Source organism: Triticum urartu, chromosome 5A (genome assembly GCF_056163025.1).
Source record: "Triticum urartu cultivar PI428250 chromosome 5A, HENAU_Tu73, whole genome shotgun sequence".
NCBI lineage: Eukaryota > Viridiplantae > Streptophyta > Magnoliopsida > Poales > Poaceae > Triticum > Triticum urartu.
The window spans coordinates 59,260,735-59,278,343 of record NC_141877.1 but is presented as its reverse complement, the minus strand read 5'-3'; the positions used below and the strand labels follow the sequence as shown (position 1 = coordinate 59,278,343).

General features: G+C 47.8%; 2 protein-coding genes across 3 annotated transcripts; one reads left to right on the top strand and one right to left on the bottom strand.

The window, feature by feature from the left end:
* The first annotated feature begins 388 nt into the window (after positions 1-388).
* LOC125507861 (homocysteine S-methyltransferase 3) lies at positions 389-4,645 on the top strand. The gene is made up of 7 exons (XM_048672383.2): positions 389-729; positions 2,454-2,510; positions 2,594-2,796; positions 2,876-3,005; positions 3,109-3,312; positions 3,502-3,573; positions 4,040-4,645. Exons 1-7 carry the CDS (start codon positions 529-531, stop codon positions 4,190-4,192), a joined length of 1,020 nt encoding a protein of 339 aa, XP_048528340.2. The 5' UTR covers positions 389-528; the 3' UTR covers positions 4,193-4,645.
* Positions 4,646-5,106: 461 nt separating this feature from the next.
* On the bottom strand, positions 5,107-7,479 carry LOC125555629 (CBS domain-containing protein CBSX3, mitochondrial). 2 transcript variants are annotated; one of them, XM_048718521.2, is made up of 6 exons: positions 7,322-7,479; positions 6,981-7,239; positions 6,700-6,781; positions 5,949-6,022; positions 5,792-5,852; positions 5,107-5,655 (listed from the first exon to the last, which is right to left on the bottom strand). In XM_048718521.2, exons 2-6 carry the CDS (start codon positions 7,236-7,238, stop codon positions 5,513-5,515), a joined length of 618 nt encoding a protein of 205 aa, XP_048574478.1. In that variant the 5' UTR covers position 7,239; positions 7,322-7,479; the 3' UTR covers positions 5,107-5,512. The 2 variants fall into 2 exon arrangements, with proteins under 2 accessions (XP_048574478.1, XP_048574477.1); XM_048718520.2 differs by having other exon boundaries at positions 6,981-7,245; positions 7,322-7,471.
* Positions 7,480-17,609: the final 10,130 nt, after the last annotated feature.

Here is a 17,609-nt window from a genome sequence, read left to right as displayed (position 1 = left end):
TCCCGCATCTGTGCCATGGTACGGGAGATAGGAGACGGAGAACAAGTTACATTTTCTACTCGTTCAACCAATTTGACATCAGATTAGATAATTTCTCTGGTTTCACCGCAAAATCACCGCAAAAAAGGATAATTTATCTAGTTTCAAATTATTTAGCCTTAACGCCGGTATTATAGAGTTGGACAACATTATCAAATGACAAATTTATGTTTGGCATCGCTATTTGGCGTACACCCTAGTGTGGTGCTTGAAAAGAAAGTAAGCCAAGCCCGGTGATGACAAGATCACGTGGCATGTTTACTTGGATAGGAGAAACTCATGTAAGATAGGGTAGGGTAGGATGACCTAAAAACTCTCTCTGCCGTGTCACCATCCTCTCCTCGCCTCCTCTGCAGCTGTGGGGTTCTCTTCTCCCTCCCTCCGTCCCACCGTTCTCTCCCCGCTATAAATCCTCCCCAACGCCGCACGCAAAATCCAAAAATCCCCATTCCCAAACCTAGTACACTCCACTGTAGCAGGAAGAAGAGGATGGTGGTGAAGAGCGGAGGAGGAGGCGGCGCGGAGGAGGGGGCCGCGGGCGCGGCGGTGCGGCGGTGGGTGGAGGCCGGCGGCGGGAGGCTGGTACTGGACGGCGGGCTGGCCACGGAGCTCGAGGCCCACGGCGCCGACCTCAACGACCCGCTCTGGAGCGCCAAGTGCATCCTCTCCTCCCCGCACCTCATCCGCAAGGCAAGCCGCCGCCGCCCGAACACCTCGTGTACTCTCATGTACTCTGCACACCGCCACCTTGGCCTTGCCAGTTCGGCGATTCTGTTTTCTTTTGGCTGATTATTACTCCCTCCGTCCCAAAATGTAAGACGTTTTTTTGACACTTTTGGGACGGAGGGAGTAGTTCTTAGGATTCACCAGTTTTCTTCTATCATTTTGATCTTTGCCTGCTGTTCTCTACACGATTCAGAATACTTGTTGGAGTAGAAAGAAATGGCGGTGCCCACCATGATTCTTGGTGAGGCCGGGTTCCTAAAATCTACTAACACGGTAGTAAATTTTTTAGATGCGGAGCCATTAACAATCAGCTCAGCCGAGCAAGTCAACATTATGGGTCACTAGCTTACAAGGTGGTTGGAAAATGTTCCGATCTTCCTCCAGGGTTGCTGGAAGTGCCCCACGGCCCCATTAGAATAATAAGGTACTAGTGTGCTGCATCATGAACAGGGCAGTAGCACCTCACGCGATGCTAGCATATGTTTAGGCAAAGGAGGATTCGTTTTTCTTTCTTTGTTATGCTCTTGGCAGGTAATGACCCCCAAAAGAGAGGAGAATCAGTTCTTTTTTTGCGTGCGTCCACTTCTATGCACTGTCATGCTACAGTTATGATGAGCATCTGAACGACATGACTAGATGCAAGCTTCAAGTGTACAAAAGATGTTCTAGTGTTTTAGAATAAATTACGTGCCAGCTACCAACATTACCGCGAACCTCATACCATTCAGGAATCAGGAACAAAGCTTTATTCACATGCCCAATTTATTCTGAGTATTATCCACACATAAAAATGTATTCCAGCTATTCTAGAACTTCTAGCATGTCCTCAGCCTAGAGTTTAGGGCCACTCTCTATCGGGTCTGATATTATTTGAATTTTTGAACCTGGCTTTGTTGGACCCATCTTGAAACCGCTCTGGAAACATCATGCAACAGTGCTTTACTAGTGTACAAAAGATGGTTTATGTGTTTTAGAATAAAGTGTCAGTACCGGATGAAAGATAGCACCACCGGATGGAATCGGGAACAAAGCTTATGCCACATGCCAAATTTATTCCGAGTATCTCGACATGACACAAAATAATAATTACTCCAACCATTCTAGAATGAAGCCTGGTCATTGTTAAAATTTAGTATAATGAAGTCCTTATTATCCAGTCTAGACTTGAGAACTTCAAGCATGGCCTCAGCCTGGAGTTTAGGGCCACTCCCTGTCGAGCCTGATATTATTTTGATTTTTGAATCTGGCTTTGTTGGACCCATCTTGAAGCCACACTGGGAGCATCATGCAAATGCACCATTCTGATCTGGGCAAATAGTTTTTGCTGTAGCGCTAGGATCAGTCCTGGATTCTTGAGATTTAGGACCCATGTTTGACCTGCCATGTGTATACTGGATACAGGCATCCAGGTGATTTCCGATGTTAATACTTAACTGCAGACTAGTCTGCGTAAATCTATTGGTGAAATATGTAGTTACTGTTAGGTGCAACCTGCAAAGAAAAACCGGAATATGCTTGAATTCACTGTAGTAGCTAACTCTGTTGGGTTTCTTGTGTTTATGAGTTATTCACATTGTTCTTTGTTGCAATTACCTAATAATTGCAGCTCATCGAACAATTGTTCTTCCGCATGTATAGCCGTTTACAGATTGACATAGCATGCTAATCTTGGTATGTGTATGATACAGGTCCACTTAGACTACATAGAAGCAGGTGCAAACATTATAATTACTGCATCTTATCAGGTTCGAAAATACAGTTTCACTCTTCCTGTTTTATGTTTCCGTGACATTTATGATCACACTGATATTCAAATTTGATGTTGCAGGCTACCATTCAAGGGTTTGAGTCCAAGGGATTTTCGAAAGAACAAGGTGAAAGTTTACTAACAAAGAGTGTTGAGATTGCACATGAAGCACGTGAGATGTTTCTGAAGCAACATCCAGATCAATCCACTGCCTTGCGTCCTATTCTGGTTGCTGCTTCCATAGGAAGTTATGGGGCTTATCTTGCTGATGGCTCTGAGTACAGGTATTTTACTACTTAACATAGTACATGTTTTTCCATTTTACTTCTGGAAAATCACTTCTCTTTATCCGGTTGTTACTAGTGGGGATTACGGTGAAGCTGGGACACTAGAATTCCTGAAAGATTTTCATCGGCGGAGACTTCAGGTTCTTGCAGAAGCACGTCCTGATTTGATTGCTTTTGAAACAATCCCTAACAAATTGGAAGCTCAGGTATGCTGAACTTTACTGATCGCACAAGGATATGCTACCTCAAATTTTACAGTACACTCTTACGAAATAGTATCTGATGGTTTGCTCGTGATGTATCTTGTAGGCATATGTTGAACTTCTTGAGGAATGCAACATAAATATCCCTTCATGGTTTTCCTTCAACTCAAAAGATGGAGTTAATGTTGTGAGTGGAGACTCATTAATCGAATGTGCTAAAATTGCTAATGAATGTGCAAAGGTTGGTGCAGTTGGCATAAACTGCACACCTCCAAGATTTATTCATAGCTTGATACTCTCCATTCGGAAGGTAAGATCATTTTACATTCCTTTTAATTGTAAACAAATGCAAGTTAGGCTTCCATTCCATCCTTTTGCATGTTCCATGAAATGCGAATGCCCATGTTTTGATTATACAAATAATGTCTTACCATGCTAACTGCTGAGCAGCAGTAATTTTCTTTGTTGTGACTATCTGTGTTGTGCTCCATTGCCACAGGTCACAGACAAGCCAATTCTGATATACCCCAACAGTGGAGAAAGATACGATGCTGAGAAAAAGGAGTGGGTGGTAAGTTTATCTCAATCCATTTACACCTGTTTTTGATAGCAACCATCTTATTCTTCTGAACACAAAAAAACCATCAATCAAATACCTAACTCTAGTTTCTTTGGATATTTTCTATTCCTTTTGTTTTCCCTTTTCCTGCTCAACCTTAGGTATAGGTAGAAATGTTAATGTAAATAGGATAGATGAACATCCACAACGATTAGATATTTGCTCACCAAAGTGCAAGAAAAAACCACACTACCAGGCCAGTTTTTCTGAGGGAGACATAATATAAAAAGTAATACAATATCTTATTCATTTTTTATTACCTCTGAATTATTTCTGGCGGCCATTCTCATCTCCCTTTGGTTAGCAGCCAAAACTTATGTGTAGAGGCCACCTTCTAGCCTGTCCTACTAATAAAAAAGTACACCTGAGATTGTTCTAGAACTCGAAACACTAATGATATGCTTCATTTGGTGTGCAGGAATGCACTGGTGTGTCAGACGGCGATTTCGTTTCTTATGTAGGTGAGTGGTGCAAAGATGGGGCTGCCCTTATTGGGGGCTGCTGCAGGACAACTCCAAACACCATCAGGGCAATAACTAGATCCCTTAACCAATACTACCCGGCGGCATAGAGTTGTACTCCTTCAGACGGCTTGCTCCTGGTGTTACGTTGTCAACATGTCCTGGAGATTTAGTAATAGCTCTGTGATGTTCTACAAAATGAGATACCTGTGCACTTACATTTGTGAAATGGTGGTGTACTTCTTAGTTCTCAAGTCGGCCTACATGGAGGTACAACCAGTCAAGGATTAGCAAGCAGTAATAGTGAAGTTGTACTGAGGAGCGAGCGAAACGATCGAAGGTTCACGACCCCTTATTAGCTATTAAGGGAGTTTGAGGCAATGTATGTGATACAGATTCAGAATTGTTATGGAGATATTAACCTGCAATAAGCTGCTATGCTGTTGTGTACTAGTGCTGCCTTATGTATACCCTGTTTCCTGTAGTGCACTGTAGGTTTTATCTCAACTACTATGTATGTATTCCCCTCTGAAAATGATGAATTCTCCTGAGGATTTCTTTCATCACTGATATACAAAATCGCAAACAATATTGTTGGCTGTTTCACTTTTTTTTTTACAGTCGTGACGTGTGTTCCCTAGATGAAACCGTGGGGTGAAATTTCTCAGGTAGGAATGTTTGTACCATGTGCAGATTGACTCTTTTTGTGTTATGGCCATAATTTTTTATATGGAAAAACACATTTCACAGCCGGAGAGAAAACACAAAGCTCAGTGTTGTAAAAGTGAAAGTTTAGAGTACTAAAACTGTTTTTTTCCCCACAAAAGGTGCAAAACCGCTCATTTTTCACAGAGTTACCTGTTGGGAGTCATTCCTGGTAAGAGAAGATGCATCTCATTCTATGATGAAGTATTATTGGCTTGTCAAGTCTTCACAAATTGCTCTCGACATTGTGATTTTGGGCTGCTGGAATATTTGGACCCAACACAATGAAAAGATACTAAAAAACGCCACTCAAAACACATTATGGATTTGAAATTTGTGATTAAAGGAAGTCTCAAATCTTTCTGATGGCACCGATTACAGGTATTTTACTGCTTAACATACACATGTTTTCCCATTTCTCATCAGGAAAGTCACTTCTGTTTATCCGTTTGTCACTAGTGGGCATTGTGGTGAAGCCGGGACACTTGAATTCCTTGAAGATATTCATCAGCGAAGACTTCAGGTTCTTGCAGAAGCACGTCCGGATTTGATCGCTTTTGAAACAAGACTCATGCATCTTGTATGCTTCCTACTTTGCTTATCACTTGTCAGCATGGAATTTTTTAAATCATTCCAAATGGCAGTATGGGTGAAGATATAATTCATGGTTAATGTTATGAATAATTGCATATTCTGTACATTTCTTCATGAAGCAGAGCTACATGCTAATAATAATCCCCTGTGATGTACTTCTTCAGTTGTTTCACTTCTTGGTGCTGTTGGTCCACGATTGCTCTGACCACATCACCAATGGAGATCATACCAACTACCTTCTCGTCAAAAACTGGGACATGTCGAATGTGCTCGTCTGTTAATGCAGAGAAATCCAAAAAATACAACAAATTAGTAACTAAAGAAATCAAAATTTGTTACAGTACTTGTGGCGTGCACGGATGATAGGATCGTAAATAGTGAAATGCTTTACCAAGAGAATGTTCCATTACCTGTCATTAGCTCCATTGCACGCAGAATATTGGTATTGCTGGACACGGTGATTAACTTGTTCTGTAACACAGTAAAGAAAATTATGAGGGCTAATGAAATGTGTGATGATATTCAGTCTGTTGCAGTTTTTTGTTCTTCTTCTTTAAGCCCATTCACCTCTTCTGTCATGATATCTTCAACTCTTGTTTCCTCTGAGGGTCGCCCGGGTAAGAGGATCTTCCGAGCGAAATCTGTATCAGATGAGGATAAATTGCAAGATTTTGAAAGGTTAGTCCATGTTGTGTTGCGAACTGTCTTTTTTTTCTTTCTTTCTAAGAAATCCTTTGTAACTGGTTATATAACACCATGATTTCTGTTTCTACGGAATATCACGGCATGCTCTTTTCCCATAATGATGTGCTTGTTAGACCGGCACATGAATCAAAACATTTTTTGAATCCTAACATTCCTTCTGATAAGAATAGAAGAAACGATTGATCTTCAGATGTTAGTAGCTAGAGTATAAGATTTGGAAAGTGGTGCTCTGTCCGAAAACATGTTACATTTTTCAGTTTGTTTGCATTGAAAGGGTAGAAGTTCAGTTACAGTCGTCCGAGGACATTCGTTTTACAGTACAATCAGTGCACATCCCAAGATGGGGGCAGCACAATCGTCTCCACACAAACATTAAGCTACTCTCTTTGTACTAGTCTGTGAATAAGAGATGAAGAAAAGAGCAGAACTAGTATCATGATAAATCTACCATTTACACCTAGCTACATTAACTAAATACTTTATCTATATATTATTAGTTGTGAGGGAATTTTTTGACTAAAAGTTTGTAAAGCATCCTCTGGTAATTATGAATGAAGGGAGCAGTCATCATAGACAGTTAATCGCACAATTGGCCAGGTGATTTGTGCTTTACCTCTTTCAGTTACAATCCCTGCGAGCTGCTTGTCGTCCCCTGACTTGAGCACGACTAGAGACCCGACATTATTGGCCGTCATCTACAGATTGAATTAAGCACGATCGATATTCAGTCATTCAGAAGTACTCCCTCCGTTCCAAATTACTCGTCGCAGAAATGGATGTATCTAGAACTAAAATACATCTAGATACATCCATACGTGCGACAAGTAATTCGAAACGGAGGGAGTAGCATTGTATTCAGAAGTAAGATGAAAGCAGTCAGCAAACTCTTCTCACGTGCTTGACGGCCTCATGCACCAGATGGCTGGTGCTGCACCAGTAGACCGCCCTCGACTGGGCCTCCCCTTTGGCCCTCAGGATCTCCCGGACGGTGATGTTCTCCAGCCCCATGTGAGGGATGATCACGGCCGGGGACTCGCTCTGAATGCGCGAGATGAGGGTGGCCCAGGAGAAGATCCCCTTGTTCATGTGCTGCAGCACGGCGAGCCTCAGCTGCTTCCCGTGCTGGCTCAGCGCCTTGGCGATTCCCTGCATCCTGTATCTGCTCGAACTACATGATGTCTGTCGATTTCTGCCTACGATTTCTGCTGAAATGTTTCAGTGAACACCATACATACCTTGGCAGTTTCGCTGAATAAGATTGCAGGTGGCTGCAGCCCCTTGGATCGAATGGGTCTGTGAAGATGGTGTTTGTGTTGTGAGTTCAGGAATGGGATGCATGGCGACATTGTTGTCTCTTATCATGCAGACCTACCGCCTGGCCGGAACGCAAGAACCGGTGCTTACCTTCGTCATTCCGGGGGAAGCAAGGAATAACTCAGGTGACACCCTCGGTATTTCTAATGTTGCTTCCATTCCTTTCGTGAAGGTAACTTTGCCTTGCAGAGGCTCATATTCTTCAGCTGAATGGCAGTGTATTTTCTCCTCGGCTAACGCCGCAAAAAAAAAAAACGTATTTCTTTATTTTGCATAGGCTGTGGAACAGAATCAACCTGCAAAATACCGTTGTATTTTCTCCTCGGCTCCTGGATTCGCTCTTCATGTTCAAAAAAATACTAGGAAAAATAAAAAAATCTGGAATTTAGGGATATCAAACCTGGGTGTTCAATCTCCCTTGTGAAGTTTCATGAAAAGATAACGTTTGTGGTATTCTCAGTAAAAAGACACAAATTCCTATATATAGAAAAACTGTTTGGATGCATCGTAAGTTGAACTGTATTTTCTTCACCACAGATACTACGTATGTCATTTTTGCATGAAACTTCACACGGGAGTAGATTGTGCACCCATGTTTGATATCCCAAGATTCCAGGCTTTTTTGAATTTTTCTGATATTTGTTAAATCTAATCATATAGGTGGGTGGAGCTGCAAAGAGAGCCTTGGCTCAATGGTTGGGCATGCGGTTGTGCAGCCTCACGACTCGAGTTCAATTTCTAGAATTGACAGATGATGCATAGGATTTTTCCCCTATTTATTGAGGATCAAGTTTGGTGTGTGGTGGAACCACCCATCAAAAATATCTTGATACTCATTTAAAAATTCTGAGGACCATGTTTATATTGGTACTCATACTAAAATGGTCATATACATGTATTGACCCCCCTTCTTCAAATTAGTGTGTAATTAATGATTCCTTCATTTGCTTACTAAGGGGTCCTCGGGCGTCCGGCCTGTGTGACATGGGCTGGGCTATTGGGCCATGAAGATACAAGATAGAAGACTTCCCCCCGTGTCCGGATGAGACTCTCCTTTGCGTGGAAGGCAAGCTAGGGGTCCGGATGTATTATTTCCTTTCTCTGTAACCGACTTTGTATAACCCTAGGCCCTTCCGGTGTCTATATAAACCGGAGGGTTTAGTCAGTAGAGAATAATCACAATCATACAGGCTAGACTTCCAGGGTTTAGCAACAACGATCTCGTGGTAGATCAACTCTTGTAATCTTCATACTCATCAAGATTAATCAAGCATGACATAGGATATTACCTCCATCAAGAGGGCCCGAACCTGGGTAAAACATCGTGTCCCATGTCTCCTGTTACCATCGACCTTAGACGCACAGTTCGAGACCCCCTACCCGAGATCCGCTGGTTTTGACACCGATATTGGTGCTTTCATTGAGAGTTTCACTGTGTCGCCGCCAAAAGGTCCAATGGCTCCATCAATCATCTGCAACGATGCTGCCTTGGGGTAGGTCTTTCTCCCCGGCAAGATCTTCGTATTCGGCGGCTTCGCACTACGGGCCAACTCGCTTGGCCATCTAGAGCAGATTGACAACTACGCCCCAGGTCACCAGATTGGTTTTGGAAACCTGGATTATGTCGCTGATATCCGATGAGACTTGATCTTTCAAGGATTCACGACCCCAACCTTCGCTCTGGCCTTAGATCCGGAGCGCGTCGCCAGGTCCGAAGATGGGATTCCTGACCCCGCCGAACTATCTGTGGCCACTAAGCCCAGTACGGGAGAGCCGGAGGAAGCAATGTCGCTGGCAACCATCACAAAGCCGGACTCTTCCCTGGACATTGGCTCCAAACTCTCGGAGTCAGCATCTTGTGAGCTCGGCTGAGGAATCTCCTTCCCGCCGTACTCCACGGATTCTCTTCTCCCTGGGCAAACCTCGCCTTTAAGCGAGGCTCTGGACTTGATGCGATCCTTCGTCATTACGGAGGAGAAACATCCGAACTACTCCCAGCCCGGACTAGGGGCTAAGAACGAGGAATTTTACGTCCCACCCACCACCCACTTCATCGCCACTATCGAGGACTTAACTGACATGCTCGATTACGACTTCGAAGACATCGACGGTATGAACGACGATGCCAGAGAAGAGCAGGCCCAAAACCCGCCGTTTACCAGACGCTGGACGGCCACCTCTTCGTATGATGTGTACATGGTGGATACACCCAAAGAGGATGACGACAATAACGAGAAAAATCCAGTAGAGGATAAACCTCCCGAGATACAACCAAAACACCGACGACGCCGCTCTAAATCACGCCACAACAAAGACAGTAATACCGGCACGAGAGACAACAATACTCTGGACGATGTCGAAGACGAAGAAAACCCCGTCGAGCAAAACTCCAAACAAGACGATCGGGAGGATGTGCAAGTTAGCCCTGATGAACAGGCTGCAAACGAAGATTCGGAGGGCAGTAATTACCTTCCACCCTCCAAGGATGAGGTGAGCCTCGGCGATGAAGACTTTATCATGCCCGAGGAACCTCTCGAGCAGGAGCGCTTTAAGCAACGTCTAATAGCAACTGCAAGGAGCCTGAAAAAGAAATAGCAACAACTTCAAGCTGATCAAGATCTACTCAACGACAGATGGACTAATGTCCTGGCAGCCGAGGAATACGGCCTCATGCGCCCAACCAAAAGTTACCCGAAGCGCAAACTGCTACCTCAATTCGACGATGAGGCACTGGAGCCCGTACCAGCAACACGTAATGTGGCTGACCGACCACCACATGGCTGGGACAAAATGGCAACTCAGGCCGAACACCGGCCCATACCATCTCGCCGTAAAGGTAGAGACACAACAGCTCGGGGATACACATATGCCCTGCGGCAGGACCTGAAGAATAGAGCAGGTCCGGTCAGATCGATCTATGGATCGCGGGGGCGTGCCCCGACGCGTGACGACGACTATCAAGCCGAACATGACAAGCATAATCACGTCCGGGCCGAAAACCGCAGAAGGACTCCATCCGAACTACGTCGCGACCTGGCCCGATATAGAGGCGCCGCACACCCCCTCTGCTTCACTGATGAAGTAATGGAGCATGAATTCCCAGAAGGGTTCAAACCTGTAAATATCGAATCATATGATGGAACAACAGATCCCGCGGTATGGATTGAGGACTTTCTTCTCCATATTCATATGGCCCGCGGTGATGATCTTCATGCCATCAAATACCTCCCGCTAAAACTCAAGGGACCATCTCAGCACTGGTTGAACAACCTGCCCGAAAACTCTATTGGCAGCTGGGAGGACTTGGAAGACCCCTTCCGTGACAACTTCCAAGGCACATGCGTCCGACCCCCGGATGCCAACGACTTAAGTCACATAGTCCAACAGCCCGGAGAGTCAGTCGGGAAATTCTGGACCAGGTTCCTAACTAAAAAGAACCAGATCATCGATTGTCGGGATGCCGAAGACCTAGCGGCCTTTAAGCACAGCATCCGCGATGAATGGCTCGCCCGACACCTCGGCCAAGAAAAGCCGAAGTCCATGGCGGCCCTCACGGCACTTATGACCCGCTTTTGTGCGGGCGAAGATAGTTGGCTAGCCCGTAGCAATAATAATGCAAGCGAACCTGGAACCTCCGAAGCCAAGAATAGAGACGGCAAGCCCCGACGCAACAGGCATAAGCATCGAAACAATGGTGACAATACTGATGACACAACGGTCAATGCCGGATTCAGTGGATCCAAGTCCGGTCAGCGGAAGAAACCATATAAAAGGAACAATCCGGGCTCTTCCAGCTTGGACCGCATACTCGATCGTCCATGTCAGATCCACGACATCCCTGATAAACCAGCCAATCATACCCACCAGAGTTGTTGGGTCTTTAAACAGGCCGGCAATTTAAATGCCGAAGACAAGGAGAAGGGGTCGCAAAGTGAGAATGACGACGAGGAGCCCCGTCCGCCGAACACAGGGGGACAGAAGAAGTTTCCCCCCAGGTTAAAACGGTGAGCATGATATACGCTACCCATATACCCAAAAGGGAGCGCAAACGAGCGCTCAGGGACGTCTATGCGATAGAGCCAATCGCCCTAAAATTCAACCCATGGTCGTCCTGTCCAATCACCTTCGATCGCAGGGATCATCTGACCAGTATCAATCATGGTGGTTCAGCCGCATTGGTCCTCGACCCAATCATTGATGGATTCCACCTTACGCGCGTCCTCATGGAAGGTGGCAGCAGCCTCAACCTGCTATATCAGGACACAGTCTGCAAGATGGGCATCAACCCATCAAGGATCAAGCCACAAAAACTACCTTTAAAGGAGTAATACCAGGTGTAGAGGCCCGCTGCACAGGCTCAATTACATTGGAAGTCGTCTTCGGATCTCTGGATAACTTCCGAAGCAAGGACTTGATCTTTGATATCGTCCCCTTCCGCATTGGCTATCACGCACTACTCGGACGAACTGCATTTGCTCGATTCAATGCGGTGCGACACTATGCTTATCTCAAGCTCAAGATGCCCGGACCATGCGGTGTCATAACAGTAAATGGAAACACGAAACGCACCCTCCGTACCGATGAGCACACATCGGCCCTTGCAACGGAAGTACATAGCAGCATTATCAAGCAGAACTTTAATTCGGCGGCCAAGCTCCCGGACACCATCAAACGAGTCCGGATTACTCCGCAGCAGGACAGTCCAGCTCGCCAGGAGCTCGGCGAGCAATTCGGCCTCCGTCTCAGTCCTGACCAATTGGCGGCATACGTACCACACGCACATAACTACGCACTCAAAATACCATGGGCAAAGACGGAGGCGCAACCCGATTGTGATCCATAATACGGCTCGACCATCCCTGGACACAGACATTTTCTCTTTTATTTTTATCCTTTTCAGTTTTTTTCTCCACATGTCCTTCTCGACGGCCTGACAATCAATCCTTTCGAAGGATGGATATACCAAGGTGGCAAGTAGCATCGATGTATGAGGGAATTTCTAGGTGGTCTTTTTGAAGATCACTCTACCTATCTTCGGGACCCGCACGAAGCTCCCCCCTTGGTCTCGGCATGTTAAATAGCCCAGTTGCCTATCGCATTATTTGTACAAATACGCTTTGACATATTAATCAAATTGTAATGGAAACAATTTGCGGCCCAGCTTATGTGGCACTGGCTTACTACTTCATTTTATTTTGTTATTGATTGCATCCGTACACTTTGGTACGCGTTGATTTTCCAGGAGCCTCATTGCGCTCCATACTACGGCAACAAGTCCGAACACTTTTACAGTATAGTTCGCCCCCCCCCCCCCCCGAATTTAGCATTATATGCATCGGCTCTGAATCATGTCTTTGGTCAATAGTTGGGTTGCCCGGATCCTATGCTTACTACCTTACATTCCGCTCTATCGGCTATGGTAGTAAAGGGAGTGCGATTGTGTCCTGGTTTATTCGGATGAGCACCTCAGTAGAGAAAGCCAAAAACTGACTGTCATGATGCGGCGTGAGCTGGTTAGCTATTCGAAGGATAAAATCGCTTGCGATTTTTTCCGCATTATGTGACGGATCGGCCTTCACCCCGATCAGGTGTCTACAACACCCTAGTCCGGATTAATGAATACTAGGGGCTGCACCTACATTTCTATTGTCAAACTCCTATGGCTAAGTGAGGATGATAAAGCCACATAGTCCGATTGCCTGGTTCGCTGTGCTAAACACCTCCTTTAAGGACCAAAATCTTGGATCAAGAGTGTTTAGGTTTCAACCCGAACACTCCCGTACTACCTACGTGGGGGCTGAAGCCGACGACTGGCCAACTCTCAGATTTAATAAAACGGCCGCACAGGAGGTAAAATTTTGAAATAAACAGCAAGCATTATATTACATATCAGCCTTGTTTTCATCATACAAGATGGGATAACATGAATGTATTCATTCAAAGATAATGTCTTTTGAACACTGGCCCTCTACAATGCGGGACCCCTTCAGGACATCCTCAAAATACCGCTCAGGCGTGCGGTGCTCCTTGCCCACGGGCGGTCCCTCAGTTGCGAGCTTCACGACGTCCATCTTCGCCCACTGCACCTTGACGCGGGCGAAGGCCATCCACGCACCTTTGATGCAGACCGACCGCTTGATGGCATCAAGCCGAGGGCAGGCATTGACCAGCCGTGTCGGTGTACAAAAGTAGGGGCTTTTCTTTTGACCCCTTTACTTGTGCAGGGTAGTCGGAGCCGCGCGCCACAACCACACTTAGCATGGCAGAGGAGGGAAGCCGGAGTACGAGACAACCAAGGCAACGCCAAGACCAGAAGCGCAGGAGAGCAAGAGGGCGAGGTGGACTCCCTCGGCAAGATCCTTGCGGAGGCAGCCTCCGCAGCCCCGCCAAGAGCCTTGCCGGGGCAACTTGCCCGATGCCAGCGGAGCAAGCCACCCTTGAGCCCACGGGCTCCAACCCAATCAACTATGTTGGAACCAAGGCTTGGGAGGCGCCTCTGTGGTGGCATGCAAATCTTCGTCAAGATCATAAACATATGAGATCAAGTGAGGACCAGAAGACGGTGACCCTCGGCGGGATCCCAGCCGAGGGAATCCACAAGACCCCCGGCAAGACCCTTGCCGGGGACGACTGCAACGCCACAACAGCACCCTTGCCGGGCCCCTGACAAGACCCTTGCCGAGGGCATCAGTAGGGCCACTACCAGGCCCGCGCTAGCCAAGACTCCACCACCGTCCCCAAGCAGCTGCTAGCTCAACCAGCTGGGCAGGCACCTGCGTGGCGACGGGCGGCCTCTACACCGTCTCAGCAAGCACCTGTGTGGTGGCATGCGACCCTTCGTGAAGGCTCCACCACCGTGCTAGCCTAGCAGCCAGCCAACATGGTGCCGCAATGCCTCATCAGCTCAGACGCGTGTCAAGGCCAGGCGAGGCGGCGACAGCTGGGACGTGCTTCCCCGGCGTCCCTGATAAAGCAAGGAGGGCATGTCGGCAGCGATTAAATGTCTTTGTCCAACGGCCCCAGAGGATAGGCTTGTTAACTGTAGACCATTCCACTTCCTGTGTGCCACTGTGGCAACCCCTTTTTCCTATAAAAGGAGGCCCGAGGCGACCAGGAGAGGGATTGGGCTCTTTTGGGCAAGTTGCACCCCGTAGCTAGCTCAAGAACACAAGAACACTCAAATACATCCACCAAAGTAGGACTAGGGTATTACGCATCTTCGCGGCCCGAACCTGGGTAAACGATTCGTGTGCTTCCTGTCAGACCCGCTCTTTGCACAACCTCGCGCTCGCCAACCGTAGAAGGGATCCCAGTGACCCCATAGGTGTCCTTTCCACCGACATCTCTGGCGCGCCAGGTAGGGGGCACTGTTGTGAAAATCCGGTCTGGCAGTTAGCCTAGCGGTTCTTCATCGTCATGGCTCCCAAGAAGAAGGCGACCACGGCGGTCGGTTCGTCGGGAGCCGGACGGCCCATACCGGTGCGGGCGAGCAGCGGGCCAGTCGCGGACAGGACCCGAGGCACGGATCGCGAGCACCAACATTGCTCTGGCAGTCAGAGCCTGGCGAGCGGCATCGTCCGTACGCAAGATGATGGGCCGCACGCCGCAAAATTCAGAGGTGGAGCTGCCCCCCCCCCCCGCAGGCGGCATGGGCCCGGGGCGTCGCCGTGCCACCCACTGGCAGCGCGGCGACCTCCAAGACGCCCACCCCGGCTGTTGGGGAACGTAGTAATTTCAGAAAATTTCCTACGCACATGCAAGATCATGGTGATGCATAGCAACGAGAGGGGAGAGTGTGATCTACGTACCCTTGTAGACCGATAGCGGAAGCGTTAGCACAACGCGGTTGATGTAGTCGTACGTCTTCACGGCCCGACCGATCAAGCACCGAAACTACGGCACCTCCGAGTTTTAGCACATGTTCAACTCAATGACGATCCCCGGACTCCGATCCAGCAAAGTGTCAGGGAAGAGTTTCGTCAGCACGACGGCGTGGTGACGATCTTGATGTACTACCGTCGCAGGGCTTCGCCTAAGCACCGCTACAGTATTATCGAGGATTATTGTGGAAGGGGGCACCGCACACGGCTAAGAATATGATCACGTGGATCAACTTGTGTGTCTAGGGGTGCCCCCTGCCCCCGTATATAAAGGATCAAGGGGAGGAGGCCGGCCGGCCCCTATTGGCATGCCAGGAGGAGTCCTCCTCCTAGTAGGAGTAGGACTCCTACTAGGAGGGGGAAGGAAGTGGGGAGGGAGAAGGAAAGGTGGGCGCCGCCCCCCCTCTCCTAGTCCAATTCGGACCAGGGGGAGGAGGCGCGCGGCCCACCCTGGCTGCCCTTCTCTCTCTCCACTAAGGCCCATATGGCCCATTACTTCTCCCAGTAGGGTTCCGGTAACCCTCCGGCTCTCCGGTTTTCTCCGAAATCACCCGGAACACTTCCGGTGTCCGAATATAGCCGTCCAATATATCAATCTTTATGTCTTGACCATTTTGAGACTCCTCGTTATGTCCGTGATCACATCCAGGACTCCGAACTAACTTCGGTACATCAAAACTCATAAACTCATAATATAACTGTCATCGAAACTTTAAGCGTGCGGACCCTACGGGTTCGAGAACAATGTAGACATGACCGAGACACGTCTCCGGTCAATAACCAATAGCGGAAGCTGGATGCTCATATTGTCTCCTACATATTCTACGAAGATCTTTATCGGTCAGACCGCATAACAACATACGTTGTTCCCTTTGTCATCGGTATGTTACTTGCCCGAGATTCGATCGTCGGTATCTCAATACCTAGTTCAATCTCGTTACCGTCAAGTCTATTTTTACTCGTTTCATAATACATCATCTCGCAACTAACTCATTAGTTACAATGCTTGCAAGGCTTATGTGATGTGCATTACCAAGAGGGCCCAGAGATACCTCTCCGACAATCGGAGTGACAAATCCTAATCTCGAAATACGCCAACCCAACATTTACCTTTGGAGACACCTGTAGAGATCCTTTATAATCACCCAGTTACGTTGTGACGTTTGGTAGCACACAAAGTGTTCCTCCGGCAAACAGGAGTTGCATAATCTCATAGTCATAGAAACATGTATAAGTCATGAAGAAAGCAATAGCAACATACTAAACGATCGGGTGCTAAGCTAATGGAATGGGTCATGTCAATCACATCATTCTCCTAATAATGTGATCCCGTTAATCAAATGACAACACATGTCTATGGTTAGGAAACATAACCATCTTTGATTAATGAGCTAGTCAAGTAGAGGCATACTAGTGACGTTTGGTTTGTCTATGTATTCACACAAGTATTATGTTTCCGGATAATACAATTCTAGCATGAATAATAAACATTTATCATGATATAAGGAAATAAAATAATAACATTATTATTGCCTCTAGGGCATATTTCCTTCACCGGCGCCCACATCGCGCTCTTCCCAGGTTGTGCGTGACGAGCAACGTCACCACGCTGGTGACCCTGGGCACCGCCGTGGGAAGAGTCCCGTGCGTCATTTGCGGGACGAAGGAGGCCAACATGTGCACCGAAGTGCTGATGGAAATGGCACATAGCCGCCGGGCCGTGACAGAGCTCCTTCTAACATGGTTAGGAGTCGAAGCGCGCCATGGTCGACGCAACTTTCGCCGCCACCCACGCCAGCAGAAGCTTTGGCACGCGCGCAGCTGCTCCTCGACTTCCCTCCTGCCACAGAGAAGCTCGACGAGTGGAGGGCCACTATCCGAAGCCTCATCGGCGTCGCCAACAAAGACAAGCCATGGCCGGTGGGGCCCTCAGGCCGGAGCTCCATCGAACCACTGCACACCAGCGGTGGAGGGGCCGGGGGCGCCACGGCCACGGTGCACTCTCCTCCTCCACGCCAGCCGCCGCGGATGTCGGTCCGTCGTGATGACGCTTGTGATAATGTTTCCATTGCGTCATCCGACCCACGAACCCACTACCACCAACGCTAGGTTCTTCGGGAGCGAGCCCATGAAGACGCCCGAACCACCATCCAGCGCCGGCGCGATACACACCACCAGTCAGATAGGCGGGCGGGGCCCGCCATGGACCACCCAACGCCGGGAGGCTCCAGCGGCCTACCTTACGAGGTGGGTTGCCCCGTGTTTACCCGTGAGCTGCGGCAGTTCTAATGGCCGTCCCATCGCACATCCAAGCTGAAGGAAATATGCC

Bases quoted from the DNA above. Each gene is read 5' to 3' on its own strand.
- LOC125507861 (XM_048672383.2), top strand. From the start codon at position 529: ATGGTGGTGAAGAGCGGAGGAGGAGGCGGCGCGGAGGAGGGGGCCGCG. The intron at 730-2,453 runs GCAAGCCGCCGC...TGTATGATACAG, and splicing joins CCCCGCACCTCATCCGCAAG to GTCCACTTAGACTACATAGA. The intron at 3,313-3,501 runs GTAAGATCATTT...CCATTGCCACAG, and splicing joins TGATACTCTCCATTCGGAAG to GTCACAGACAAGCCAATTCT.
- LOC125555629 (XM_048718521.2), bottom strand. From the start codon at position 7,238: ATGCAGGGAATCGCCAAGGCGCTGAGCCAGCACGGGAAGCAGCTGAGG. The intron at 6,023-6,699 runs GTAAAGCACAAA...CATCTGATACAG, and splicing joins AGGGATTGTAACTGAAAGAG to ATTTCGCTCGGAAGATCCTC. The intron at 5,853-5,948 runs GTGAATGGGCTT...ACTGTGTTACAG, and splicing joins AAGATATCATGACAGAAGAG to AACAAGTTAATCACCGTGTC.